Raw genomic sequence first — 24,784 nt, 5'->3', positions numbered from 1 at the left:
TCAGGAGGCAGGTCACACACCCGTTATACATTTACACCAGAGACTGACTCGGTTTATACAGAGGCGATCTGGGATCGTCTATGCACAGTTGCTCCAGGCCTCTCAGTAGAGGAGTGCACTACTTTACTGACTGAGACACTACATGATGCAGCATCAGAGGCATACCCACACACTCAACCGGATCGGAGGCAACATTCTGGGAGCATGCCCCAGAATAGTTGGTATGATGAGGAGTGCAGAGAGATGAGAGCCCAGCTTCAGAGGGATCTTCATTTAGGAGTCATCACCTACAGACAGTCGCGGATTGCTTTCCGGCGCCTTGTGCGAAAGAAGAAACGAGCTTACCTGGCCCAGATGGAGCGAGACTTGTATCAGTTGTTCTTGAGTAGAGACTCAGGCGAGGCATGGCGACTCTTCCATGAGCACTCCCCTCCCCCAGTGATTACTTCTCCTGATGTGTGGGGCCAGTATGCGACATCGTTATATACGGTTCCTGGGCAGGATCCCCTTCCAGATCCTACAGAGCCATGTCCACCTACGAGCACCTTCTTTACCACCGAGATGGTAAAGAGAGCCATTGACAGGATGAGGACCAGGAGGGCTTACGATCATGACGGTCTAGTAGCGGAGCACTTTCTACATGCTAGGGATATGCTGATGGAGGTTCTTGCAGTGTTGTTCAATCGTGCCATGTGTGAGGGATTACCTGAGACTTGGAGGTTGTCTACTATTGTGCCTATATTCAAGGCAGGTGATCCTACAGAGCCTGGAAATTACCGCACTATTATGGTTGGACACACACTGGCACGATTGTATGCATCCATTATTGAGCAGCAGTTGAGTAACTGGGCAGAGGGTGAGGGTGTACGGGCAAAGGGACAGGCAGGTTTCAGGAGGGGTTTCTCCACTCTTGACCATATTCTGACACTCAGAGCTATCATTGAGGAGGGCAGGTCACATGGGAGACGGATTTATTGTAGCTTTGTGGATTCCCGCAAAGCATTTGACATGGTACCGAGAGCTCGACTGATGCGCAGACTGCAGGAGATGGGGGTGCCCACAGTGTTGATTTGGGGGATTATGGCTTTATACAGATCAGTGATGGGACATGTACGCACCCCAGAGGGGATATCTGACTTAGTTCACTCCACTATCGGGGTGAAACAGGGTTGCCCATTGTCTCCTACTCTATTTGGTATGTATGTTGATGAGGTGTCTGATTACATTGACAGAGAGGGTGATAGAGGTGCCCAGCTGGCAGGGACATGGATCCCATTGTTGTTATATGCTGATGATATTGTCTTGATCTCTGACTCACCAGAGGGTATGCAGCGACAGTTGGATGCATTACACAGTTTTGCAGAGGATAGTGGATTGTCTGTAAACCTTGGTAAAACCAAGGTCATGGTGTTTAACACCACACCGCAGTGGATTAGGAGATCGGCAGCGACCTTCACGTATGGTCAAGAGATTGTGGAGTATACAGATGCATACACTTACCTTGGGATAGTCTTCACTGGGCCGAGGTTTTCTTTGGGGAGAGCAGCAGAGACTAGACTGACCAGAGCTTATGCGGCCTTGGGAGGCTTGGAGAGGATGTGTTCGCAGGTTCAGTTCCAGGAACCTCGGACAAAGTTATGGCTCTTTGATACTTTAGTAGCCTCAGCTATGATGTATGGGGTACAGGTTTGGGGACCTTCTGTAGGCCAGGATGGTTGGAGACGTATGGAGAGGCCCTTGGTATCTATGATCTCCCGATTGATTAGAGCCAAGGCCTCCGTACCTCACGCGATCATTCGAGCAGAGCTAGCTGCCCCCCCCATGGAGATTGAGGCGCTTACCAGATCAGTGTCCTTTGTGCACAGCCTATGGGATACTACTAGAGACAGATATGCTAGACTGGCCCTTGAGTCTTCTAGACAGTTAGCTCTACAGGGGGACACTTCATGCTGGTATGCACAGATGACTTCATGGTTTCAGACGCATGGCTTCACCATGGACAGGTTGCCCCCTTTCCAGTATTCTCTTCAGGCACCCTCGCTGTCTCTTACACGGGTGGAGATCACTAGACTCATTCGTCAGGACCTGATCCAGCTCGACACCAGGAGGACATGGATAGAGCCGCCTCAGGAGTTGAGCACGAAGATGGCTTTCTATAGAGAGCATCTTCTCCACCTCACAGGAGATGGGTTTGTGATTTGACCCAGCTACATGGACACACATATGTCTCATGGTTTGCGTTGTGCCATTGGTCAGATACGCACATCCTCACATCAGCTCGAGATTGAGACTGGTAGATTCAGAGGGATACCAGCAGACAGCAGGATATGCCGATTATGCCAGAGAGAGCCAGAGACAGAGTTGCACTACATATGTCATTGCACAGTGTTCTATGAGATACGGGGGCGTTTCCACTGCTTATTCAGAGAGGGTTTTGGTCCTCTATCTAGGGTCATGAGTTATGAGGATCAGAGATGTCTTGGACTATATCTACTTGAGTTACACAGGTATAGAGACACTTTACTGGGGAGAGCTAGAGAGAGGCAGTCCCAGAGACACATTACAGATTTCTTTTCACTAGATATGGGACAGCCAGAGGAGCAGCCACCACTGCAGAGCTCGTCCCACACTCATTCGACCACTACTGGCACTCTCATCGACCGAGCATTGGAGCTACAGAGATACAGACGACCGCGACTGAGGAGAGGAGCTACACAGCATCGACGGAGACTACAACAGAAGATTCGAGCCATACTCTCTCGACATCCAGAGTGCAGATGAGGATGGATCCTCACCATTTCTTCCATCTTTGTTTCACACACTGTTACATCCAGTTTACCGGGTACCTATTGTATCAGCTGCTACACCCACGTAGTTTTAGATTGTAGTAGTAGTAGTAGTATTTTGTTCCACTTCTAGTTCTTTTCTAGTTCTTTTCTAGTTCTTTTGTACCCAGACATGGTATTAGATTCACTATTTTGTAACTGATTGGTCTCATAGGTCATTTTGGCCTTTTGAAGACGTTAATATAACATTTCATTTCATTTCATTTCATTTCTCTCTCTGTGTGTGTGTGTGTGTGTGCGCGCGCGCGCTCTCGCCCCAGCTCCCCGCGGCGCTGCCCCTGCAGTCCCACCTCCCCTCGCGCCACTCCCACTCTCTCTGCTCTCGTGCTGCGCGGGTCCCTCTCGTGTTGCCCTCACCTCGCGCTGCTCCCCTGGTCGAGATGCCACAGCCGTGACCTGCTGCATACTACAGGGACCCGTTGCTGCCAGCCCCGTTGATGCCCCCCCCCCCCCCCCCCCCCCAACACACACACATACACACACACACACACACACGGGACGTGCTACTGTCCCATCGCCACCAGACGGGCTCCCCCCACACCCAGCTGCCCCACGCGTAGTCCTACGCGTAGCATGTCGAGCTGTTCTATGCGTAGCAAGTCCAGCAGCCAGCACCCCCCTTCTTCTACGCGTAGGAAGTCAATTTTTTTTTAATAAAAAGTAAAGCCTTAAGATACATTTTAATTTTAAATTCTCTTTGTAAACCGGTTAAGTTTGCCATATCCCCCTCCCCCCCCCGCCGCCCCCCCTTCCCCTCTCTCTCTCTCTCTCTCTCTCTCTCTCTCTCTCTCTCTCTCTCTCGTCCGTACTCTATCACTGCCCCTCCCTTGCCATACCTCCGCACGCTCCCCCACTCGCCCAGCTACCGCGCTTGCTGCTAGGGTGGGTGCACACGTAAGTTTAGTGACTCCTTTGCGGACGGCGATCAAGCATTGAGGAAGCTGAACGATAAAGCCGACCCCCTAGAGGATGCCATTCAAAAGTGCAAAGAGGAAATGACGGAGACCATTACCAAGATGAACCGCAACCTCTTGGGCACAATAAACATGCTCGAAGGACGCGTGCTGATCCAAGAGAGCAAGATAAGTACGCTGGAAGACCGAGTGACGACTCAAGATGAAGAGATTGCGTCACTCAAGAAAGATCTCGCCGAAGCACGATCAAGAAACACACTGGAAGAGGGCGAACTGCAACCCTCAGTAATCGAAGAAATCAACACGATCAAGGAGCAAGTACGGGCCATCAAAGAGGGAGAAGAGCAACACAAAGAAATGACGACTTCTTGGGTGGATGTTCTTACCAAAACTCAACAGAAGGCGGATGAAGCCGAGAAATGGATCAAGGTGGCCAAGAAAGGAAAAGGCAAGAAGATAACGCCCACGTCCACACCCACTATCATTAATCTGACACTAGAGGAGGAGCAAAGAAGACGGGTGCGCGCTTTATATGTGAGAATTTGCGGTCTTAGAGACAAAGGCAATGTGGATGAAGAAGTAACAAAACTCACAGCCTTGATGGGGGTTAATGAGCCGACGCACACAAGGGCATGGAGAGTGGGTGTCACCAGCCAGTGGCAATTCCATTTTTGTTTATTTTCTTTCTTTGGGGAATTTCGTTTGTTTTACCTTTTGGAAACACCCCTCTGGAAATCTAACTGCCCTGCATTGCATAACCAGTGTGGAACTGTTCAGAGAGAGTCCAGGTCTGAGGGCTAAAGAGCACTAAGGTTGGACAAGGACTATGGTTAGCCAAAGTGGGGTCATTGGCCAGCCAAAGCGGAATCCTTTGCTACATAGGCTACATTTCAGTTCTGGGTGTGGCTGCAGTGTACAAAGAGGGTCAGATGACCTAGAAGAATGTAATGGCAGAAACTCCTAAATTTTAGGGGCTGTTATTTTTGGACGGCAAAATGTCTTCGCGTCATTACGTGCAGTTTGACATGGGATCATTTTGTTACTTTGTGGCCAAGTCAACAGAGGCTGCAGGTGAGATATTTTTAGACCCGAGGGTCTAAAGCGGGAAAATGCACAAATGAGTGACACTTGGCACTCTAAGGCCAGTTTACTACTTGAAGAGAAGGCAAAAACGTGATTTTCAGGTGTGAGCTTGTTTTTGAGTGCTGTCACAGGTGGGAGAGCTTCAATGGAGTGCTGGCTTACCCTCTATGTACAGTGAGGTGCAGGATGTCATGACCTGCACACCTCTCATTGCTCTCTCTCTCCCCTATGGCAGTATGTTATGCCCCACTAGTGGGCTTTTCAATTGTCCAATGTACAGTTGTGTGGGTTCATGCGCGATTGTCGAGGCAGGGGCCTCTTGCACAGGTGCTGGATTAGCTAGCGGCTAATCCCCCGCAGGTACAGGTGATTCAGAGAGGTTTCACGTGCGAAATCTCGTCCGATTCAAAGGGCAAGTAGCCCTACAGGTGCGGGAGCTCGAGGACTTGCTACGGATGCGACCGGCATGCGAAACGGAGCGCGAAACGGTGAATTACAGCCTGCTGTGTATTTTTGCAGGTTTAGGGTTTTGGCCCTAAACGGACCCTAATACCCCCAGGAGGTTTGGGGACGCAAGGGGACCGCTGTACAGGTGATCTGGCGCATTTTCGGGGCAGAAAACAGAGAATTCAGCGTGCTGCAGATTCTCGCCAGGTTTTGCAAAGTGTCCGTATGCGTGGGGAAAGTCATCCAATGCGTGGGAATACTGACTGTGAAGGGTCCTAGTATAGTTATGCTACCGAAATCGGGCCAGAACAGTTGAAATTCAGCCAAGGTTGTGTGGGGCAGCTTGTAGGGAACCACAGTGTTTATTCCCTCTTTTAAAGAATAAAGAAATACCGAAAGGGGCGCCTAATTTAGGGGCCAGTCTAGTGTTGGTCTTCTCATACAGGTGCAATCTAGCAAGCTGCATCCCTTTCCCCTGTGTTGTGTCTTGAAAGTACAGGTAAAGTGAGCGACAAATTAAATGGGTGAAAGCAAATAAAGTTTAAGTCTAAGGTCTACCGCCCTTAATGAAGTTAACAGGCCGGTTACATGGTTCCATCGACGGGATTAAATCACTTTTTCCTCAAAAAGTGAGCCTTGGGCAGTTTGGGTTAAAGACAAGAGAGAGTTTGGGATGACCTTGAAAACACAGAGAGTTTGAATGTAGATCGAGTGGATTTACAGGTGAGAAAGGCTACGAGAACCTTTCTTTGGATACAGGTGAGAAAGGTGAGAAAGGCTACGAGTCTTTCTTTGGATCTACAGGTGAGAAAGGCTACGAGAGTCTTTCTTTGGATACAGGTGAGAAAGGCTACGAGTCTTTCTTTGGATACAGGATGTATGGCAACAAGGAAGAGGGTTCCTCTTCAGAGGATAGACAGCCTATTCCAACTGCACATGAAATTGGCGAGAGTTCAGGCCAAGCAGAGAAAGCTTTGCAGGTTGTTACTGGTGTGACCATGTTCAAGCAATTGATGGAGAATCCAAGATTTATGGAGTTCATACAATCTTCATCAATAGTACATCAAGTTCAAGGCAGTTTTGGCATGCCAGGAACAGTGTTTAGGGGTATGCAAGGCATGGTGCCCAACCCCATGTATGCAAACATTGGTTTGCACCCAGGATTTCAAGGCACACAAGGTCAGTTTGGGGTGTCACAAGGCAACTTGGGTATGGTTGGTTTTTCAATCCCAACAGTGAATATGACACCTAGACATCAATATGTTACTGGCTAGGGAGTACAGATGGCTCCCACAGGTGTACCCATTATGCAAACTGTCTCTTTTGACAATTTGGAGTCAATGGATAAGCTAAAGCCATACAAAGAAGATGATCAGTGAGTCCATTGACACATTCAATGGCTTTGATGAGAGGACAAAGGTTTTTTCTTTCCTCGAATAGTTTGACAAAGCATTTGTTGGAAGGAGCATTTAAAGTCAGGAAAGCTGTCACTTTTTTGAAAAAAAAAATGCAAGGTAGTGGTGGAATACACTTGTTACAAGGACAGACTCCTTCCACTTGGAATGATTTCATACAGGTACCGAATTAGCTAAAGGCTAATTCAAATCAGGTATAGGATGATTTAACAAGATTTCTTGCGAGAAATCTCGTGTAAATCAAAGGGCAAGTAGTCCTACTGATGTAGAAGATCAAAGGCGACGAATTGGTGCGATTGGCACGCAAAACACAGCCCGAAAGAAGAAAATACAGCTTGCTATATTTTTCTGCAGATTTAGGGTTTTGACCCTATTTGATGCCTTTTTGTCCCAAGAGCTTCAGGGAAGCTAGACAACAATAATACAAGTGATCTGGAGCATTTTAGGAGCTAAAAACAGAGAATTCAGCGTGCTGAATTTCCAGGACAAGTTTGCAAAAGTGCTCTATTATGCGTGGATAATCACTTGGATATGTGGATTTTTCGTTGTGAAGGTTTCTACTACAGTTACGCTGCCAAAATTGTGTCAAAAAGAGAATTCTCAGCCCAATAAAAGTAACAGCATAAGGGTAGATCACAGGTTAATCTCCAAAGATCAAGATGAAGAGCAGAGAAAGATTGTTTTCAATGCTCAGTATGCAAATCAGTGATATTGCATAAAGGTTGAAATTACCAGAGAGTTGGAAGATTCACAATGCGTTTCACGTGAGTCTTCTCAGACCCTATGTGGGTGATGTGCCAGAAGATATGCCAGCTGAAGATGAGCCGGAAGTTGAGGAACTTGACGAGATCTTGGTCCCAGAACAGATTTTGGCACCTAAAGAAAGAAAAGAAAAGGCAAGGTTGCAAGGTGCTGTTTGGTAAAGTTCAGAAGCTATTCACCTCTGGATGTCAAGTGGACGGAAAAAAGTGAACTTGCAGAGTCACTAAAAGTATGGGAACTTAAAACCTTGGTTTGCAACCTACCTTGACCCCTTGAGATTCAGAGCTACATGGATTGTCAGTGTGACAATGGCTTCTGAAAGAAATGATGTACATGTTACTTACAGGGAGCTCAAATCAAGTGCATGTTACATGAATGTTAGAGCTGTACAGATTGTCAGTTTGGCAATTGCTCTTATGGAATGTCCAAAAGTTTGTTTAGTGCTATAGAAGTGAGTATTTCTTGTCAGTTTGTCAAGGGTACAGCAATTATTTCTATTGAAGAGTACATGTGTAGTTGCATTCTTAAACTGTCGGTTTGGGTATGCTCGAAAGGTTACTGGATCCAACGTGTACTAAAAGATAGTGCCCCCCCTGGACATCCGAGTTTTGACCTGTAAGCATAAGTCTCCGACAATAGGATGGCAAAAAACTAGGACCGTTTGTGGGCAGATTCCAAGAGGGGGGGTAAAAATGATCACCCAGCCCAGTGGCAACTTCCCATTTTTGTTTATTTTCTCCTTTCTTTGGGGAATTTCGTTTGTTTTTATCTTTTGAAACACCCCTCCCCCTGGAAATCCTAACTGCCCTGCATGGCATAGCCAGTGTGGGAACTTGTTCAGAGTGAGAGTCCCAGGCTTGAGGGACCTAAAAAAGAAAGCACTTAAGGTTATTGGGACAAGGACTAATGGTTATGCCAAAGTGGGTTCATTTGGCCCAGCCAAAGTGGCCAAAGTGGAATCCTTTGCTACAAATAGGTACATTTCAGTTCTGGTGTGCTGTGCAGTGTACAAAGAGGGTCAGATGACCTAGAAGAATGTAATGGCAGAAACTCTAAATTTTAGGGGCTGCTATTTTTGGACGGCAAAATGTCTTCGCGTCATTACGTGCAGTTTGACATGGGATCATTTTGTTACTTTGTGGCCAAGTCAACAGAGGCTGCAGGTGAGATATTTTTAGACCCAAGGGTCTAAAGCGGGAAAATGCACAAATGAGTGACACTTGGCACTCTTAGGCCATTTTACTACTTAAGGAGAAGGCAAAAACGTGATTTTCAGGTGTGAGCTCGTTTTTGAGTGCTGTCACAGGTGGGAGAGCTTCAATGGAGTGCTGGCTTACCCTCTATGTACAGTGAGGTGCAGGATGTATTGACCTGCATACCTCTCACTGCTCTCTCTCTCCCCTATGGCAGTATGTTATGCCCCACTAGTGGGCTTTTCAATTGACCAATGTACAGTTGTGTGGGTTCATGCGCGATTGCCGAGGCAAGGGCCTCTTGCACAGGTACTGGATTAGCTAGCGGCTAATCCCCCGCAGGTACAGGTGATTCAGAGAGGTTTCACGTGCGAAATCTCGTCCGATTCAAAGGGCAAGTAGCCCTACAGGTGCGGGAGCTCGAGGACTTGCTACGGATGCGACCGGCATGCGAAACGGAGCGCGAAACGGTGAATTACAGCCTGCTGTGTATTTTTGCAGGTTTAGGGTTTTGGCCCTAAACGGACCCTAATACCCCCAGGAGGTTTGGGGACGCAAGGGGACCGCTGTACAGGTGATCTGGCGCATTTTCGGGGCAGAAAACAGAGAATTCAGCGTGCTGCAGATTCTCTCCAGGTTTTGCAAAGTGTCCGTATGCGTGGGGAAAATCATCCAATGCGTGGGAATACTGACTGTGAAGGGTCCTAGTATAGTTATGCTACCGAAATCGGGCCAGAACAGTTGAAATTCAGCCAAGGTTGTGTGGGGCAGCTTGTAGGGAACCACAACGTTTATTCCCTCTTTTAAAGAATAAAGAAATACCGAAAGGGGCGCCTAATTTAGGGGCCAGTCTAGTGTCGGTTTTCTCATACAGGTGCAATTTAGCAACCTGCATCCCTTTCCCCTGTGTTGTGTCTTGAAAGTACTGGTAAAGTGGGCGACAAATTAAATGGGTGAAAGCAAATAAGGTTTAAGTCTAAGGTCTACCGCCCTTAATGAAGTTAACAGGCCAGTTACAGTGGGCAACATAAAGAAAAATGGAAGCAGTGGAGAAACCTCAAAAGAAAGAGCACTCATCCTCCGTTTTCCCTCCATGGAAGCGAAGAAGTCCTTCTTGAAGAAAAGACCAACTCTTAAAGAGACTGGCATCTTTCTTGGGGATGATCTCACCCTCTCGCAGATCGCTCATATGCAGGAAGTAATGCCAGAGATTAGAGTGGCAAGGGGAAAAGGCAAGATTGCCTTTTACCGAGATGGAGAAGTGGTTATACTAGAGCGACGCTCCACATGACGTTGCGAGACTTATGGGACCACACTCAAAGTGGCTGGCTGGAACTGTAATGGATCTATGCGTCTTGATGTGGGTGCTTTTGAGGATAGCTTTACTGGAAGAGACATCATCTTTTACTCTGAGACACACCAGGCCCCTGGGCAATCCATGCCTCACATCAGTGGATATAGGTGGGAGACATCTTACAGACAGGAGACACGCTGAGAGCACAGAGGGCGAGGCTCGGGGGGAGTGGCAGTGTTATTTAGAGAGGATCTGCAGCCACTGATACATATAGCCCGTAGGGATGAGCATGCTAGGTATATGTGGGTGAGATTGAATGCAGAGACAAGCAGATATCTCTACCTAGCTATTTGCTACTTGCCCCCGTGTACATCAGTTTATGCATCACCCAGAGGACAGTCCCCTTTCTCTATTTTGGATGATGACATATGGGAGTTCTCTAGGGATGGTGACATTATCATCCTAGGGGACTTCAATGCTAGGACTGCCCATCACCAGGCAGTGTTTTATGATACTTCAGAGGAGATGCTAAGAGAGCTAGATGTTGTAGAGACAGACCTGTCCAGACTATCACACGATGTGGAATATACTGAGTATGGGCGACACCTGATAGACATGGGCATCGCACATGGATTGGCCATCTTGAACGGCCTACAGAGATTTCCTGCTGCGGGAGGTTTTACATGCTTCCCACACAGACATGGAGCGAGCACAGTGGACTGTGTCATGGCACAGCCGAATCTCATCTCTAGTATGTAGGATCTCACAGTTGGGCCGAGACCAGTCGGGGTGGCAGCGGATCATGCTCTGGTGTCGATGACCATCTCCTTCCAGTTCAGTGTAGCACACAGGCCACGGGTAGCAGCCCCTACTCGCTACACCTTCACACGGGAGACGGATTCTGTATACATAGACGGGATCTACAGACGCCTATGCACTGAGGACCCGGGGCGACCTCTGGAGGAGCTAACGACTATACTGACAGAGACATTACATGATGCACCAGCAGAAGCATACCCACACACCCAGCCTGAGCAGAGCCGCCGATCAAGGAGCATGCCTCAGAACAGCAGGTAAGATGAGGAGTGCCGCCAGACTAGAGCCAGACTTCAGAGGGAGGTACTTTTGGGGGACGTCACTCACAGACAGTCACAGATTGACTTCCGATGCCTGGTGCGGCGGAAGAAGAGGGCTTTTTGGCTCGACTCTAGCAGGATCTATATCAGCTATTCTTGAGTTAGGACTTGAGTGAGGCGTGGCGGCTCTTTCATGAGCAGTCCCCCCCCCCCCCCGGCTATTTCCTCCACAGAGACCTAGGGTCAGTACGCATCATCTTTGTACACAGTACTTGGACAGCCGCCCCTCCCCAACCCCCCCGATCCATGCCCACACACGTGTTTTTTTCACCGCTGAGATGGTGAAGAAAGCTATTGACAAGATGAGGACTGGGAGAGCATATGATCATGATGGCTTAGTCGCTGAGCATTTCATGCATGCCAAAGACCTACTAGCAGAGCTTCTAGCAGTTATGTTTAACCGTGCCATGTGTGAGGGTCTACCGGACACTTGGAGCCTATCTACGATCCTACCTATCTTCAAGTCAGGAGACCCCATGGAGCCTGGGAATTATCGCACTACCATGATTGGACACACACTGGCACGGTTGTATGCATCCGTTCTTGAGCAACATCTGAGTAGATGGGCAGAGAGGGAAGGAATGTGTGCAACTGGGCAGGCAGGGTTCAGGAGAGGCTTCTCTACTCTTGACCATATCTTAACACTCAGGGCCATCATCGAGGAAGGCAGATCTCATGGGAGACGGATCTATTGTAGCTTTGTGGACTTCCGCAAAGCTTTTGACACAGTACCCAGAGCAAGATTGATGCGCAGATTACGGGAAATGGGAGTACCCACAGAGCTCATTTGGGGCATCATGGCATTGTATAGATCAGTAGTAGGGCATGTACGCACCCCGGAGGGACTTTCTACACCGGTTCACTCCACTATTGGGGTGAAGCAAGGTTGCCCGCTCTCCTACTCTTTTCGGTATGTATGTGGATGAGGTTTCTGACTACATTGAGAGCGATGGGGATAGAGGTGCACAGTTGGCAGGGACATGGATCCCACTTATGTTATATGCTGATGATATAGTGTTGATCTCCGAATCCCCAGAGGGAATGCAACGTCAATTGGATGCTTTGCATACGTTTGCCCACGAAAGTGGGTTGTCTGTCAACCTTGGTAAAACCAAGGTTATGGTGTTCAATACCACCCCACAATGGATCAGGAGGTCAGCACCTACATTCACATACGGCCAGGAGACTGTGGAGTACACAGATGCTTACACTTACCTTGGAGTGGTTTTTAGCGGACCTGCATTCTCACTCAGAAGAGCAGCAGAGACCAAACTGACTAGAGCCCACGCAGCATTGGGTAGATTGGAGAAGATGTATTCGCAGGTTTAGTTTCAGGAGCCCCGGACGAAGCTCTGGCTCTTTGACACTTTGGTGGCTTCAGCATTGCTCTATGGAGCTGAGATATGGGGACCTTCATTGGATCACCGCGGGAGGCCGGGTCGCACAGATTGATGGGGGAACATGGAGAAACCTCTCGTCTCTATGATCTCGCGGCTCATTAGAGCCAAGGCATCAGTACCACGGGCCATTATCCGAGTAGAGCTAGCGGCCCCCCCACTAGTGGTGGAGGCGCTCACCAGATCAGTCTCCTTCATAAACCGCACATGGGAACTCCCTAGAGATAGATATGCTCGCATAGCACTTGAGTCCTCTCGACAGTTAGCCATACAAGGAGATACAACATGCTGGTATGGGGAGATGACATCATGGTTTCAGGCACATGGGTTCAGCATAGACAGGCTGCCACCATTCTAGTACTCATTGGATGCACCATCTCTCACTTTTACACAGTCAGAGATCACCAAGCTCATCCGCCAAGACCTGACCCAGCTAGACACTAGGAGGACATGGATACAACCAGCACAGGATTTGGGCACAAAGATGGCTTTCTACAGCGACCACCTTCTCCAGCTTATGGAAGATGGTTTTGTGCTGAGACCCAGATACATGGATACCCACTTGTCTCATGGGATACGATGTGCTATTGGCCAGTTACGCACATCTTCTCACCAGCTGCGGATTGAGACTGGGAGATACAGCGGAGAACCAGCAGAGGCCAGGACATGCCCTTTGTGTGACATGGAACCTGAGACAGAGCTGCATTATACATGCCGCTGCCCCGTCTACTACGAGATACGAGGCCGCTTCCATTGCTTGTTCAGAGAGGGTTTTGGACCACTCTCAAGAGTCATGGGATACGAAGATCAGAGATGCTTGGGTTTGTTCTTGCTCGAGCTACGAAGACACGGAGATAGCTTGATGAATGGCGAGGCTAGCCAGTCTCAAAGACGGATCACAGACTTCTTCAGAGCAGACACGGGACAGCCGCAAGAGCCACTCCCACAGCAGAGCTCCCCCTCGTCTCACACCAGAGGCACACTGATCGACTGAGCGATTGAACTGGGGAAATCCAGGCGCCCACGATTGCGGAGGACTACACAACATCGACGGAGGCTATGTCAAAAGATTCGGAGCACGCTGGCCAGGCATGCACGACGCCCGGTCAGGCTACTAACCATGGAGGAAATTGATGAGATTCGCCAACGACCGATGCTAGATCTCTTGTGATTCAGCTATCCCAGCAAGCCGCCCATTTTTGCTTAGTTCACATCGACCAATCTAGGATCCCATAGTATATATCTTTGTTTTGTACTGTTGTTATTTTGTTACTCTGACTTTGTATCAGATCCACCACCTTGTAACTTTCTGGTCTCATAGGTCACTATGGCCTTTTGAAGACGTTAATATAACATTTCATTTCATTTCATTTCTCTCTCTCTCACCCCACAACCCACCCCCCCTCACCCCTATCCTCTCCCTATCTCCCCTGGCCCCTACCCACCTTCCCCTCAGCCCTACCCACCCCCTACTTAGCCCTCGCCCCTACCCACCCCCTATCTCCCTTGGCACCTACCCACCTTCCCTCAGCCCTACCCACCCCCTATCCCCCCTCGCCCCTACCTACCCCCTAACCTCTCTCCCTTCTCTCTACCCACTCCTAGCTCCACCCTCACCCCTACCCGCCCAATACACAACCCTCACTCATACCTAGCCCTAGATCCTACCTACCCTCTTCTTACCCTTACCCTATTGGCTTAACTTGACGAAGAGAGAATATTAGCTGAAGAGAGAGTTACAATTAATGAGTGCATCTTGCTTAATATGCTTTGGAAAGTTTGGCTCCGCATCTAGGGTTGATCTGTAGTCTTTTTTCATCTTATTTAGTATCTGCAGTTTCCTTTCACAGTTCAGGGTTTTCTCTCACCGAGGCAGTGAGCGGTCTTGTGGCAGGCAACCTATAGCAGGGCTACAATGTCACTTGCACAAGATAGGCAGTTAGTTACAGTTAGTCTGGAGTTCACACTGGACAGACTCTTGCCTGGGGAGTGACACGTGGTAGTGATACGGGTGGTGGTCTAGTGGACACCGTGGCCAAACCACCACCGCCATAGTGTGGAGATAAACGGAACTGGACTGGGATATTTTGCTAGCCATTGGTGGCTCTTTAGGATTGTATATATGTGTGATTAGTTCTAGTCATCGGAGGCATCATGCACTTTCTATGGTCTAGCGTCTTGAGTCTTCTGTCTTGGGTCCAGCACCACACATCTGCACCCCCCCTGCACATTGGAGCCTCGACACCTCCATTGTACTTGTGAGTCGTGGGCTCGGAGCTGAGCGTGCTGCCCGCCAGAGTGTGTATGGGTTCCATGAGTTTGTATAGTTCCATGGTGTTGAGTTGACTGTCGTGTCTGTGTTTCTCGTCCATTGCTGTGTTATGTTTTCTTTCTGTTGGAGTGATGTTTCACGCATATTGCATTGAGGAGCACCCACTTTAGAGAGCACGACACGCTTTTCCTACTACATCAGTTAGACAAAGCTTTGGCATATTTGTAGTTTTTTTTTTTTTCCAGCACTTCTAAATGATTTCAGGCCAGGTTTTCCTCCATGAGTTTTGGCCCAGGTCTGTTATGTTATCATGCGCCTCTCTTTCGGAGAGCAACTTTGGTTCTTATCAGCCTTAAGGCTGCACAGATCCATTGCATATTTTCACAGTTTCCGATTGATTGTCATTAACATGACTTTACACCCTACTGTCACAGTTGCATCAGTTGTCCGGTAGTAATTTTTTTATTGAAAGAGTAAATTGGACTCCTCTTTTTTAAAGAGGGTATGTGTTTGTCTTAACTATCACCTTATTGTCTCTGGTCTTTTAATTTTTAGGTGGATGTATCAGTTTGAGCTTGCTTTCTGACAAACATTTGGTCTCCTTTGAAGGTGCTTTTCTGCTGCTTGAGGATGACAGAAAAGCAGGTGAATGCCTATGGATTTCTAATCGCTGTGGCATTGAGTATTGGCCCACTGCAGAAGAAAAAAAAAAGTACATGCTTTCTAAACCGTCCAAAACAGTCACGGGGCAGAAGGCTCGACAAATTTACAACATATCACTGCCAAACAACTTCAGAAAACTGTAAGCTTTGTACCGGCCTTTCAGCCAGAAAGTTTTGTATTGACTGAAAACAGGAAGCTTGTGATTCATGTTCAATCAAGTACTTATTAGCTTGGATAGGATTTAGATGATTAAGCCATGTACAGCATGTTTCAGACCTGGGGTCAAATAAATTAAGATCTTGGGACTGGAATGGGAACATTTCTAGGCTGAGGTTTTGCTCTTATCAATTCATGTTGTTTTGATACCGCTTACCTTTTTGGCCACTTCAGCTATAAATTTCCTCTGGGCATCACCCATTTCCTCAGTGACCCTTCTCCTGACCTTGAGGCAGCTTGCTTTCGAGTTCACCTCCTCTTTCTAGCAGCCCGAGGCACCAAGGCCCTGGATACAGTGGTAGGTTTCTCCTTTCCGTTGTGTGGTAGGCATCACACAGAGTGGACCTTGCACATAGTTCTTGACTGGCTCTAGGTCCAAGCTGTTGAGTTCTCACACCACACAAGGGACCTGGGGGTGACAGATTTGGTACAGACACTTTGGTCTCTAGCCAAGTTTAGTGTGACGCCACCGGATGTAGCAGGATGTAGACACATTGTAGTGCACTTGTTTGTTGACACTCAATCCCCTTGCTATGTATTTGTACGTGAGGATTCTTGGACAGAGGATGTAGTCCTAGAACTGCACGCTCTGCTTGGGCCTGGGTGGGACAGTCACTTCAGATGCGTTTGTTTAGAGGTTGCTCAGATGCGGAGTATTTCCCATCCAAACCGGCCTCGAAGACAACGAGATTGGCTGCTGTTGCACCATCGGTCTTTTCTCAATGATCCCATGAGGATTGTCTCATGGAATGTACAGGATTTAGGTGGGCCTCAGTTTCAGCGCCAGAGGGGCCCCTTGCGCCAGGAGCTTCAGAGATGCCTCGTGGGTGGTATGATTGTCACGTGACACATCCAACCCTATGTGCCCGTGGACAAGCTACAACATGACAAGGGTTCAGTTTAGTCAAGTCAATCTAAAATAGGAAGTGATCTGGCACTTTTGTGAGTCTGTTTCGCAGACCGTGCATGTCCAGACACTTAGAGTAGATGCATATCCTCTGGTTGCACACAACATGACCATCAGATTTCCTTCGGAAACCATTAGGAGCATTTTTATAGTGCATAGACCTATTTTCCCTACTTTTGACATTTTTCATTTATTATTTTTAAGTGACTTTTGTTGGGAAACTGGGTAGGGCAAATTGAGTAAGAAATATATAAGGAAACCTAGCACTAGCACTTTCTGGCAGAAGAGGCAATAGGAGCGCTTGCTCACAGGCAACTTCTCAGCAGAACCAAACTGCAACACCTAGCGTTTTTGGGATCAAGACCAGCCTTTGCGTTTTGTTCAGCAGATCAGCCTCGGCTACCACAAGCCAGCACGAACCTTAGCGTTTTTGCAGCAGAAGATCATTTCCAGCCCTAGTGTTTTTGCATTTACAAGACACCTCAGCGTTTTGCAGTTACGTCGCGACAAGACAACAAGAAGATCAGCGTTTTCAGTTTTCAGCATTCAGACATCGGCGCAAAAGAAGTCCCGAACCTCGTAGATCTCACCTTCCCGCAACAAATCCTCGTCGCACGGTCAGATCCCGCGAAGTTTACAGTTTCAGCCCGGAAAACGCAGATTTCAGCATCTGCGTTTTCAGTGCGTCGTCATCGTACCCTTATCATTGACATCGTCACCCACATAGAGTCAAAATTCAGCCGTCTCGTCGTCGTCGACATCTTCGGCAAGCGTAAGCATTGTAGAGATTTGTGCAATCATAAGTAGACCGCTCTCGCCATAGAGAGTGGGGCCTTCGGAGGAGGGTTTGACAACTTGTCTGGTGTCGTATTCTTCTATCTCTATCTCTCATTCTCAACACCTTCATTCACAGTGTTCATCACTTTGTTTGTGTCCATTGCACTCTCTCACTAGAGGAACGGAAGGCTCTCCCTTCCCTAAGTAAAAGGAACCTTGAGCACAGTTTGGAGCACTCATCTTGAGCAAAGTTCAACATTCACTTCCGCTGCACCTTACAGTGATTGATATTCTTATGCTTCACTAGCAACATCTTTGTGAGATTCACATTCGGCGATGTGGTCAGATTCTTCATGGCCGCTATGAGATCTTTTGGTGAGCTGCTTTTGGGCCTGGAGGCATTCAGGGAGGGGTATGTATGGCTATTGCAACTCATGGTAGCAGGCCATTGTGGGCAGAGGTATTATTGTGCCAGGAAGGGTTCAATGGATTACTATGCAAATTCATGGTTGCCTCATGGGCTTCTTAAACATCTATGCGCCTAATGTGGCAAGTCAACGAGTTGAGTTTTGGTCACATATTATAGAGTCTTAGCCGCATGCAGAGCAGTGGTTTGTTGGGGGAGACTTCAACATGTTGGAGGATCCCTTAGACAAGATTGGAGGTAGTCATGATACTGTGCATAGTGCTGAGTTAGCAGCTTGGGAGCGGTTATGTATGACCTTGAGGATTTCAGATATATGGCAGCATACAGTTTTGTGGGGCCTCCAGATAGCTTCTCTCTCTCTCTCTCTCTCTCTCTCTCTCTCTCTCTGTGTGACCGCAACGTAGGAGGAGTGAATCTATCTCGGATAGATCGCTTCTACGCGAGTGACCGTCAGGATCTGTTTGCATTCTCGCAGGGACTTCTTTCTCAGATCATGCACCAATGGTTCTTACTATGACAGACAGACAGACTCTAGAGGAGTGGGAGTATGATGTTGCATTTCCTCGAGAGGATCTTGCTAGGTACAGAGCTGAGAGATCGGGTGACAGCACTTTGGATAGAGAGGTTGGGCACTCAAGGGACCCTTGCTAGTAGAGTGGCCATTGGACTGGCTGAGCTTAGCCGCTTCTTCCTTGAGAAGTTTGCAGCTCGCTTGGCTGCGGCCAAGGAGGAGGAGAACTGGCTTAGACATGGATGTAGGAGCGCCACCCTGACAGTTGTTGGTTAGAGGGACAGATGCAGCAAGCTCGACGGGAGCAAATTACCATAGAGGAGCGGCGCCATGAGTTTACCTTTCACCGACAGTCATCTTAGTGGACCCAGGTGGGCGACAAAGTTATTGGTGAGTTCTTTGAGAACTGTGGGGCCACACCGTGTGCGCACCAGTGTTAGCCAGTTGAGGAGACCTAATGGGTCAGTTGCTTCAGAGCCTGAGGATATGCGTGCGGTTGCTACTGACTTTTACCATGAGCTGCTTTCAATTGAGCCTTAGTTAGAGCGTCAAGGAGCCTGCAGAGAGCAGGTTTTGGGCATAGATGCCTTGCCTAGTTAGTGAGGAGATGCGTTAATGATTAGAGATTCCTCTCTAGCTAGAGAAGCTACAAGAGGCCCTTAGGGAACTTCCCCGAGGTAGCTGCCTAGGGAGGATGGTTTGACACCTAGCTTTTTTTGGAATACTGGGAGCTGCCTGGTTCGGATTTGTAGCACCTACCAACACATCTTGCACACGGGAGAGATGCTTGACAGCTTGAGTAGGGGGCTGATTTACCTTATCCCCAAGGAGGGAGGCTCCTTGAACGAGATTTGGCAGTGGCGACCCATCATGTTTTTCGTCTTAGCTACAAAATCATAGTGAAGGCTCTGAGTTTGAGAATTCAGCCACTACTAGAGAGCATTATACAAGGGACTCAGACAGGTTTTGTCAAGGAGTGCAGTATCCTTGACAACATCTTTATCTTTTGGGAGGCATCGGCCCTCGCACCTCTCTGAGGAGAGGATGTTGTGATACTCCTTCACAACTTACGACAGAGTTGATTGGGCTTTCTTGGAGGGCACTCTACACAGGATGGGCTTCTCAGATACTTGGATCAATTGGGTGTCAGCTCTCTACAGATGTGCGCACAGTCAGGTGCTCTTGGCAGGGGGAAGAGGGGAACGCTTCATGCTCACGCATTGGTTAGACAAGGTTGCCCTCTTGCCCTGTTCCTCTCTCTCTTCCATGCTGAGGCGATGAGCAAATTTTTGACTTCACAGGAGTTTGGCTTGCGTGGTTTAGAGATCCCTATTAGGAGATGAGTTGCTTGACGTTGAGTTTGCTGGCAACGCAGGCATGCACTTGGAGGGCCATGAGGCCAATTTGTACATGTGTGAGCAGGCTCTTGAGGTGTTTTGCTGTGCATCAGGGGCGTTGATCAATTGGAGAAAGACTGTGGCTTTCTGGGTTGGCAGTGCTCCTATGCCTGATTGGTCATCGGTGAGGGCTTCAGGTGGATCCCCCAAGGGACTTCTGTACGATATCTGGGTTATCAGGTAGGCTTTGATTTGTCCCAGAGCAGCAGGCTGCCCCCCTCCTATCCATTAGGAGGAAACTGTTACACTGTGGAGCTCTTCATGACTCTCTTTGGTTGGTAGAGTGGTAAAGGCCACACTTTTTTTCAAAAAAATCGTCTTCAAAAGAATCTTGTCTCAGTTGCTTAGAAATTGAAGAAGCTTCTTAGCACCCTCGAACACTTCAAATGGCGTCTTTCCCGTGTGTCGTTGTAGGCAAACTCCACCAAGGGCAAATACTTTTTCCATTTAGTCTTCTGATCCAAAGAAGAAGACTTCAACAAATTCAAAATCAATGAATTGGCTATTTCCAAATTGCCCATCTGTTTGCGGGTGGAACGAGGACGAGAATTGCAACCACGTGCCAGTGTTCTCCCAGATTGTCGTCCAAACAACTAGTAGATCGGGGATCTTTGTCCGAAACAATGAACTCAGACATGTCATATATTCAAACAGTTTTGCGGGCTTAACAGTCTTCTTTACTGCAGAGCAGTGAGCCTCTTACTGAATCTGTTGATGACCGTCGGAAGGCATCATGCCCACTCTGTGTCTTCGGGAGATCAAAATGAAATCCATTGCAATATTTTCCCAAGGGTGGTTGGGAATGGGTAAAGGCTGTAACAATCCTTGTGCTTTATGCGTGTCAAACTTGACCTTGTGGCATACCAAGCAATGCGTACAAAGCCGTCCACATCCTTCTTGAGTCTCGTCCAAAAGAAGTAACGCTCCACACCTTTCAAGGTGGTGTCCGTCAATGCCGCGGTGACCTGTAAAAGGTGGACAATGGCATTCAGTTAGAACCTTTTCCCTGAACGGCTGTGTAACACACAACATCGTTTTCTTCATCAAGTAGCCATCCCGTATGAAATATCCTACTACTACTACCTCCCCATTCTGTATTCGAGTGAATACTTCAGAAAAATTTGGATCTGTGGCGTACTGATCAACCATGTCCTCGAAGCTTCTATGATGAATCACGGAAGTAGCCAAGACTAGCGGCTTCCGGGACAAAGCATTTGCCACCAAGTTCTTCTGTCCTTGAACGTGGACAATCTGGAAGTTAAACTTTGACAAGATTTTAGTCCACCACATCTGCTTTTCCGAAAGCTGCTTCTGTGACAAGAAGTAGCGTAAACTCTAATGATCAGTGAAGACCGTGAAATCGGCTCCGAGTAGGTAATGTCGCCATTGAGTAAGAGCATGGAGCATTGCGAATAGCTCTTTCTCATAAATTTGTGCTGTCAATTCTGGCCTTGAAAACAATCGGCTTTCATAGGCAATCACATGGCCTTCTTGCATTAAGACCATTCTCAGACTACGACCACAAGCATCACAATATACTTTGAATGGCTTTTGCAAGTCTGGCAAAGCCAACACTAGTCTAGTAGTCAATTTCTCTTTCAGTGTCTGAAAGGAAGTCACCTCTGTGGGTTCCCACAAGAAAAGGGACTCCTTTCTATGTCAGAATGTGCAAAGGGGAAGATACCTCTGCAAACTTTCGAATGAACCACCGGTAGTAAGAACACAAGCCCCTTCTAACTTCATGAACATTCTTCAAGTCAGACCAATCGCGAACAGTGTCACTTTTGGCCATATCCATCTGTAACCTTTCTGTTGAGACGATGTGTCTCAAGAAATGTATCTCAAGTAAGAAAAACTCGATCTTTTTCACGTTAATAAGCAATTTATGCTTTCTCAGTGTCTGGAAAACCCACAAATAATCGGTATTCTTTGAAAATCCAAAAAGTCGTCCTGAAACCTGTCTTGTAGACGTCTCGAGGAGCAATACAGATCTAATGATAATCAGTTCTTTATATCAATTCGGCAAGTAGAATTTTGAAGTCTGTCAAGTATATCATCGATCCTCCTAATGTGGAAATCTGTTCTGGTTCATTGTTTCTTTATCTTGGCCTCGGCTAACGTTGTAAGGTGGCCGGTTTGGTGGTGTACTACCACGAATCAATGATGTGATCTTCACGAGGTAAAGGAGGTAACTCGCTAATACGCCTTCAGAGAAATAGTCAGCCTCTATTGCAAAAAATCCTTGTCATTCTTTTTCAAGGTCAAACATTTTCGACCTTCAATCATCATTCAGTTCTCTCAAGAAAAAACGAGTAAAGAAACTGAATTTCATCAAGTACAATCTCTCTTTGCCCTTCATTTGTCAAAGTCGCTTTGTCAGCCCGATAGTCAACCACGGCAATGTTCTTGTGGTACCAAGGGATTTCGAGGAGGACGTCACAACCTTCCTAAGGGCATTACATAAAAGTCCTCGTGCCCTAAATATCCCTGACATTGCAAACAAAGTTTGTATATATCCACATGATGTTTGGGGTTTTTAGCTACTTTTGTGTGGTCATATCTAGAGTCTATCATCAGAGTTGTACCCATCACGTCTGTACCATCCCTGCACAGTTGAGCCTTGACACCCCCATTGTACTTATGAGATTTGGGCTGGAGCTGAGTGTGCTTCCATGCCAGAGTCTATATCGGTCTCTTTGAGTTTGTCGATGTTCGTGCTGTTAATGATCTGCTGAGTCATATTGTTGTCGTTGCTCTGTTATTCTTGCTCTATTGTTCTTTGTCTTCTGTGTTTGCATTCTGTGGAGTGAGATATCATGCACATTGCACTGAGGAGCACCGACTACAGAGGGCACGACACACTATCCACGTTACACCTCCACTTGTGGCCTCAGCTTGTCGGGCATAATTCTAAATCGAGCCGCCAATTCAAGAAGTTGGCCTTGGCTCCTCCATCAAAGAAAAATGAGGGCTTTCTGATCTTTCACTTTGCCCCAAGTGTGAGTGACATTGTTTGTGGGACTGCCCTATGGCACAACAGGTTTGGCTTCGGGTTCTCCAGCTGAGGTCAGCTCTCTCTACAACCCAACTCTCCACAGGATGGGCACACGCTGCACATGTGCTACTATGTTTCAGTGTGCTGTGTACCAGCCAACTCCCAATTGCTGTAGCCCTGTGCACTACCAGCCACTGAAACATAGTAGCTCTCCTCGGCTGCCTGTTGTCTCACAACCGCTACCAAAAACCTATCAAGAACTCAGTTGTGAGACCCTCCTCCTACCAGTGAAGTGCTGCAGCTGGACGAGTCTGTCCCTATGTTGTCAATATGTGTCGCCCCAAACGAGCTATGTACTGGAAAAAAGGAATCCCTTGGAAATCGACTGAAGCGAAACGATCCCATCAGAACCACTCTCCAAGGTCCCACTGCTCGTACCAGAAGGCATCTCTCCCAAGCCTAAAGCCACCGGTGTCCAGATTCAAGATCTTCTGGGTCACAATCGATGACACAGGTGTCCCAGAGATGCACATAACTCTGACCCTTTGAAAACAGCACTGTGCAACCTTTATGCCTCTACTGAGACTCTGTGAAGCCGCCCCTCGGGGATTGTCACAAACTGGTGACGTGGCAGGCCCCCGGACACACACACACACACCCTGCTAATATGACTGCCCGTGAAATGTGCCGACAGGCTGACGTGGCAGCAGTACGGAATTATGCTTTTTGTGCTGACGTGGCAAAACTGTACGGAATTCTATAAATTGTGCTAGCTGATTTTTTATGGTAGATTTTGGATTAAAGTTGCTTTTGAGTTTAAGAGCTTTTGAGTTTGAGATTTTCGGGCTCTGTTTTTGGGCATCCCTTGTAACAATAAATATGTTTATTGGGCCCTCATTGTTCAGAGCATCTGGACGTAGAGTTTGAGTGCGAGTCCGAGTAGACTCCCTTGTACTTTGCACCAAGATTAATATACAAAGAATTACGGAAAGGGCGCCAGTCTTTGGGGCCAATACCTTTGGGCACGGAACTATGCTGGGCCGTGTTGTCTTTCGTGAACTGTTTTAAAGTGAATCTCTACTGTGTCGCGGTAGAATCTTGACTTGGGGTGTCCAAGTTTGTTACAGTGGTATCAGAGCACAAAAAGATTCTTCTTCTACGGAGGATCCAATCCTTTTTGCAATGCACACAGCTTTTGGAAAAGAATCTTCATGTCCCGACCCCGGACTTATTAGGCACTCCCACCCTTCATACATCACGCATCGGGCGTGCTCCCATCTTCATCGCTCTGTCTTACATGGCATAAAGCCATAAAGAATCCCAGATTACGCATGGGTTCTCTTGAAGAATCTGCCAGAGATGACACCTCTCAGTGGTAAGGCAAAGAAAAGTTGAAAATCTGGCGCAGGAACTGTATAAAAGAATGAAGATTTGGGCAAAATAATTTTCAGACAAGTTTGCCACAACGGAGTACAAACATCAACTGCAGATTGGCATGTGTGTGAACAGATTGATGAAGTACTCCAAGGACCCGAGATTGGCGAGACACTTGAAGAATTACCCGATTGATAAGATTTACTCGAGATGGCATGTAGCCATTGCTTCTCCTCTCAGGTCAGGAGGAAAGCCGAAAGGTCAGACGACTGCAGAAAAGCACCACTTGTACTCGTAGAAAGAGATGGATAAGAACTCTTGAAAAGAAGATGTCTTTCTATTATGTTTGAATCTGCTCAGTGGGCTCCATCAACCCCTCTCATTGGGGAAAACTGTACGAAGATTGAAGACTCACAAATGAGTGACAAAGGTTTGGGGGTAGCGCGCTTGCGGTGCAGGGAAGAGGGAGGAGAGGCGGCGTGAGGAGTCTGGCAGTGCTCAAGTAGCAGCGCACACATAGTGAGCAACAAACTTGCCTAGCTTTGCACGGAACATGATTACATTCTTCAAAAGAAGAGGAGATAGCGATTTGTTTGCTGCACAAAGAATTTAAGAAGGGGGAGGATTAGACACCTTGAAAAGTGAGGATGGAAGTGAAGATGTTGTGTCAGACCTACATGAGATTGATAGGAGCTCTGTGACTAGTGGCTAAAAAATGTAAACTATATGCGTTGGGTATAAAGCAAGACATGCACAAT

General features: G+C 47.6%; 1 protein-coding gene across 2 annotated transcripts in view; it reads left to right on the top strand.

Moving 5' to 3' along the window:
• Positions 1-24,784, top strand: part of LOC147446820 (ARP protein (REF)) — a 192,470-nt gene that overhangs the window by 76,947 nt on the left and 90,739 nt on the right. For both annotated transcript variants that reach the window (XM_086522788.1, XM_086522787.1), the window contains exon 8: positions 15,369-15,561. In XM_086522788.1, coding sequence (XP_086378914.1) covers positions 15,369-15,561 — 193 coding nt within the window. The remainder of the gene's footprint in view (positions 1-15,368; positions 15,562-24,784) is intronic.

Source organism: Adiantum capillus-veneris, chromosome 11, assembly GCF_014529385.1.
Source record: "Adiantum capillus-veneris isolate H3 chromosome 11, ASM1452938v2, whole genome shotgun sequence".
NCBI classification, from domain to species: Eukaryota; Viridiplantae; Streptophyta; class Polypodiopsida; order Polypodiales; family Pteridaceae; genus Adiantum; species Adiantum capillus-veneris.
Note: the sequence above shows the minus strand (reverse complement) of the source record. Positions and strands in the feature narration are given on the sequence as shown.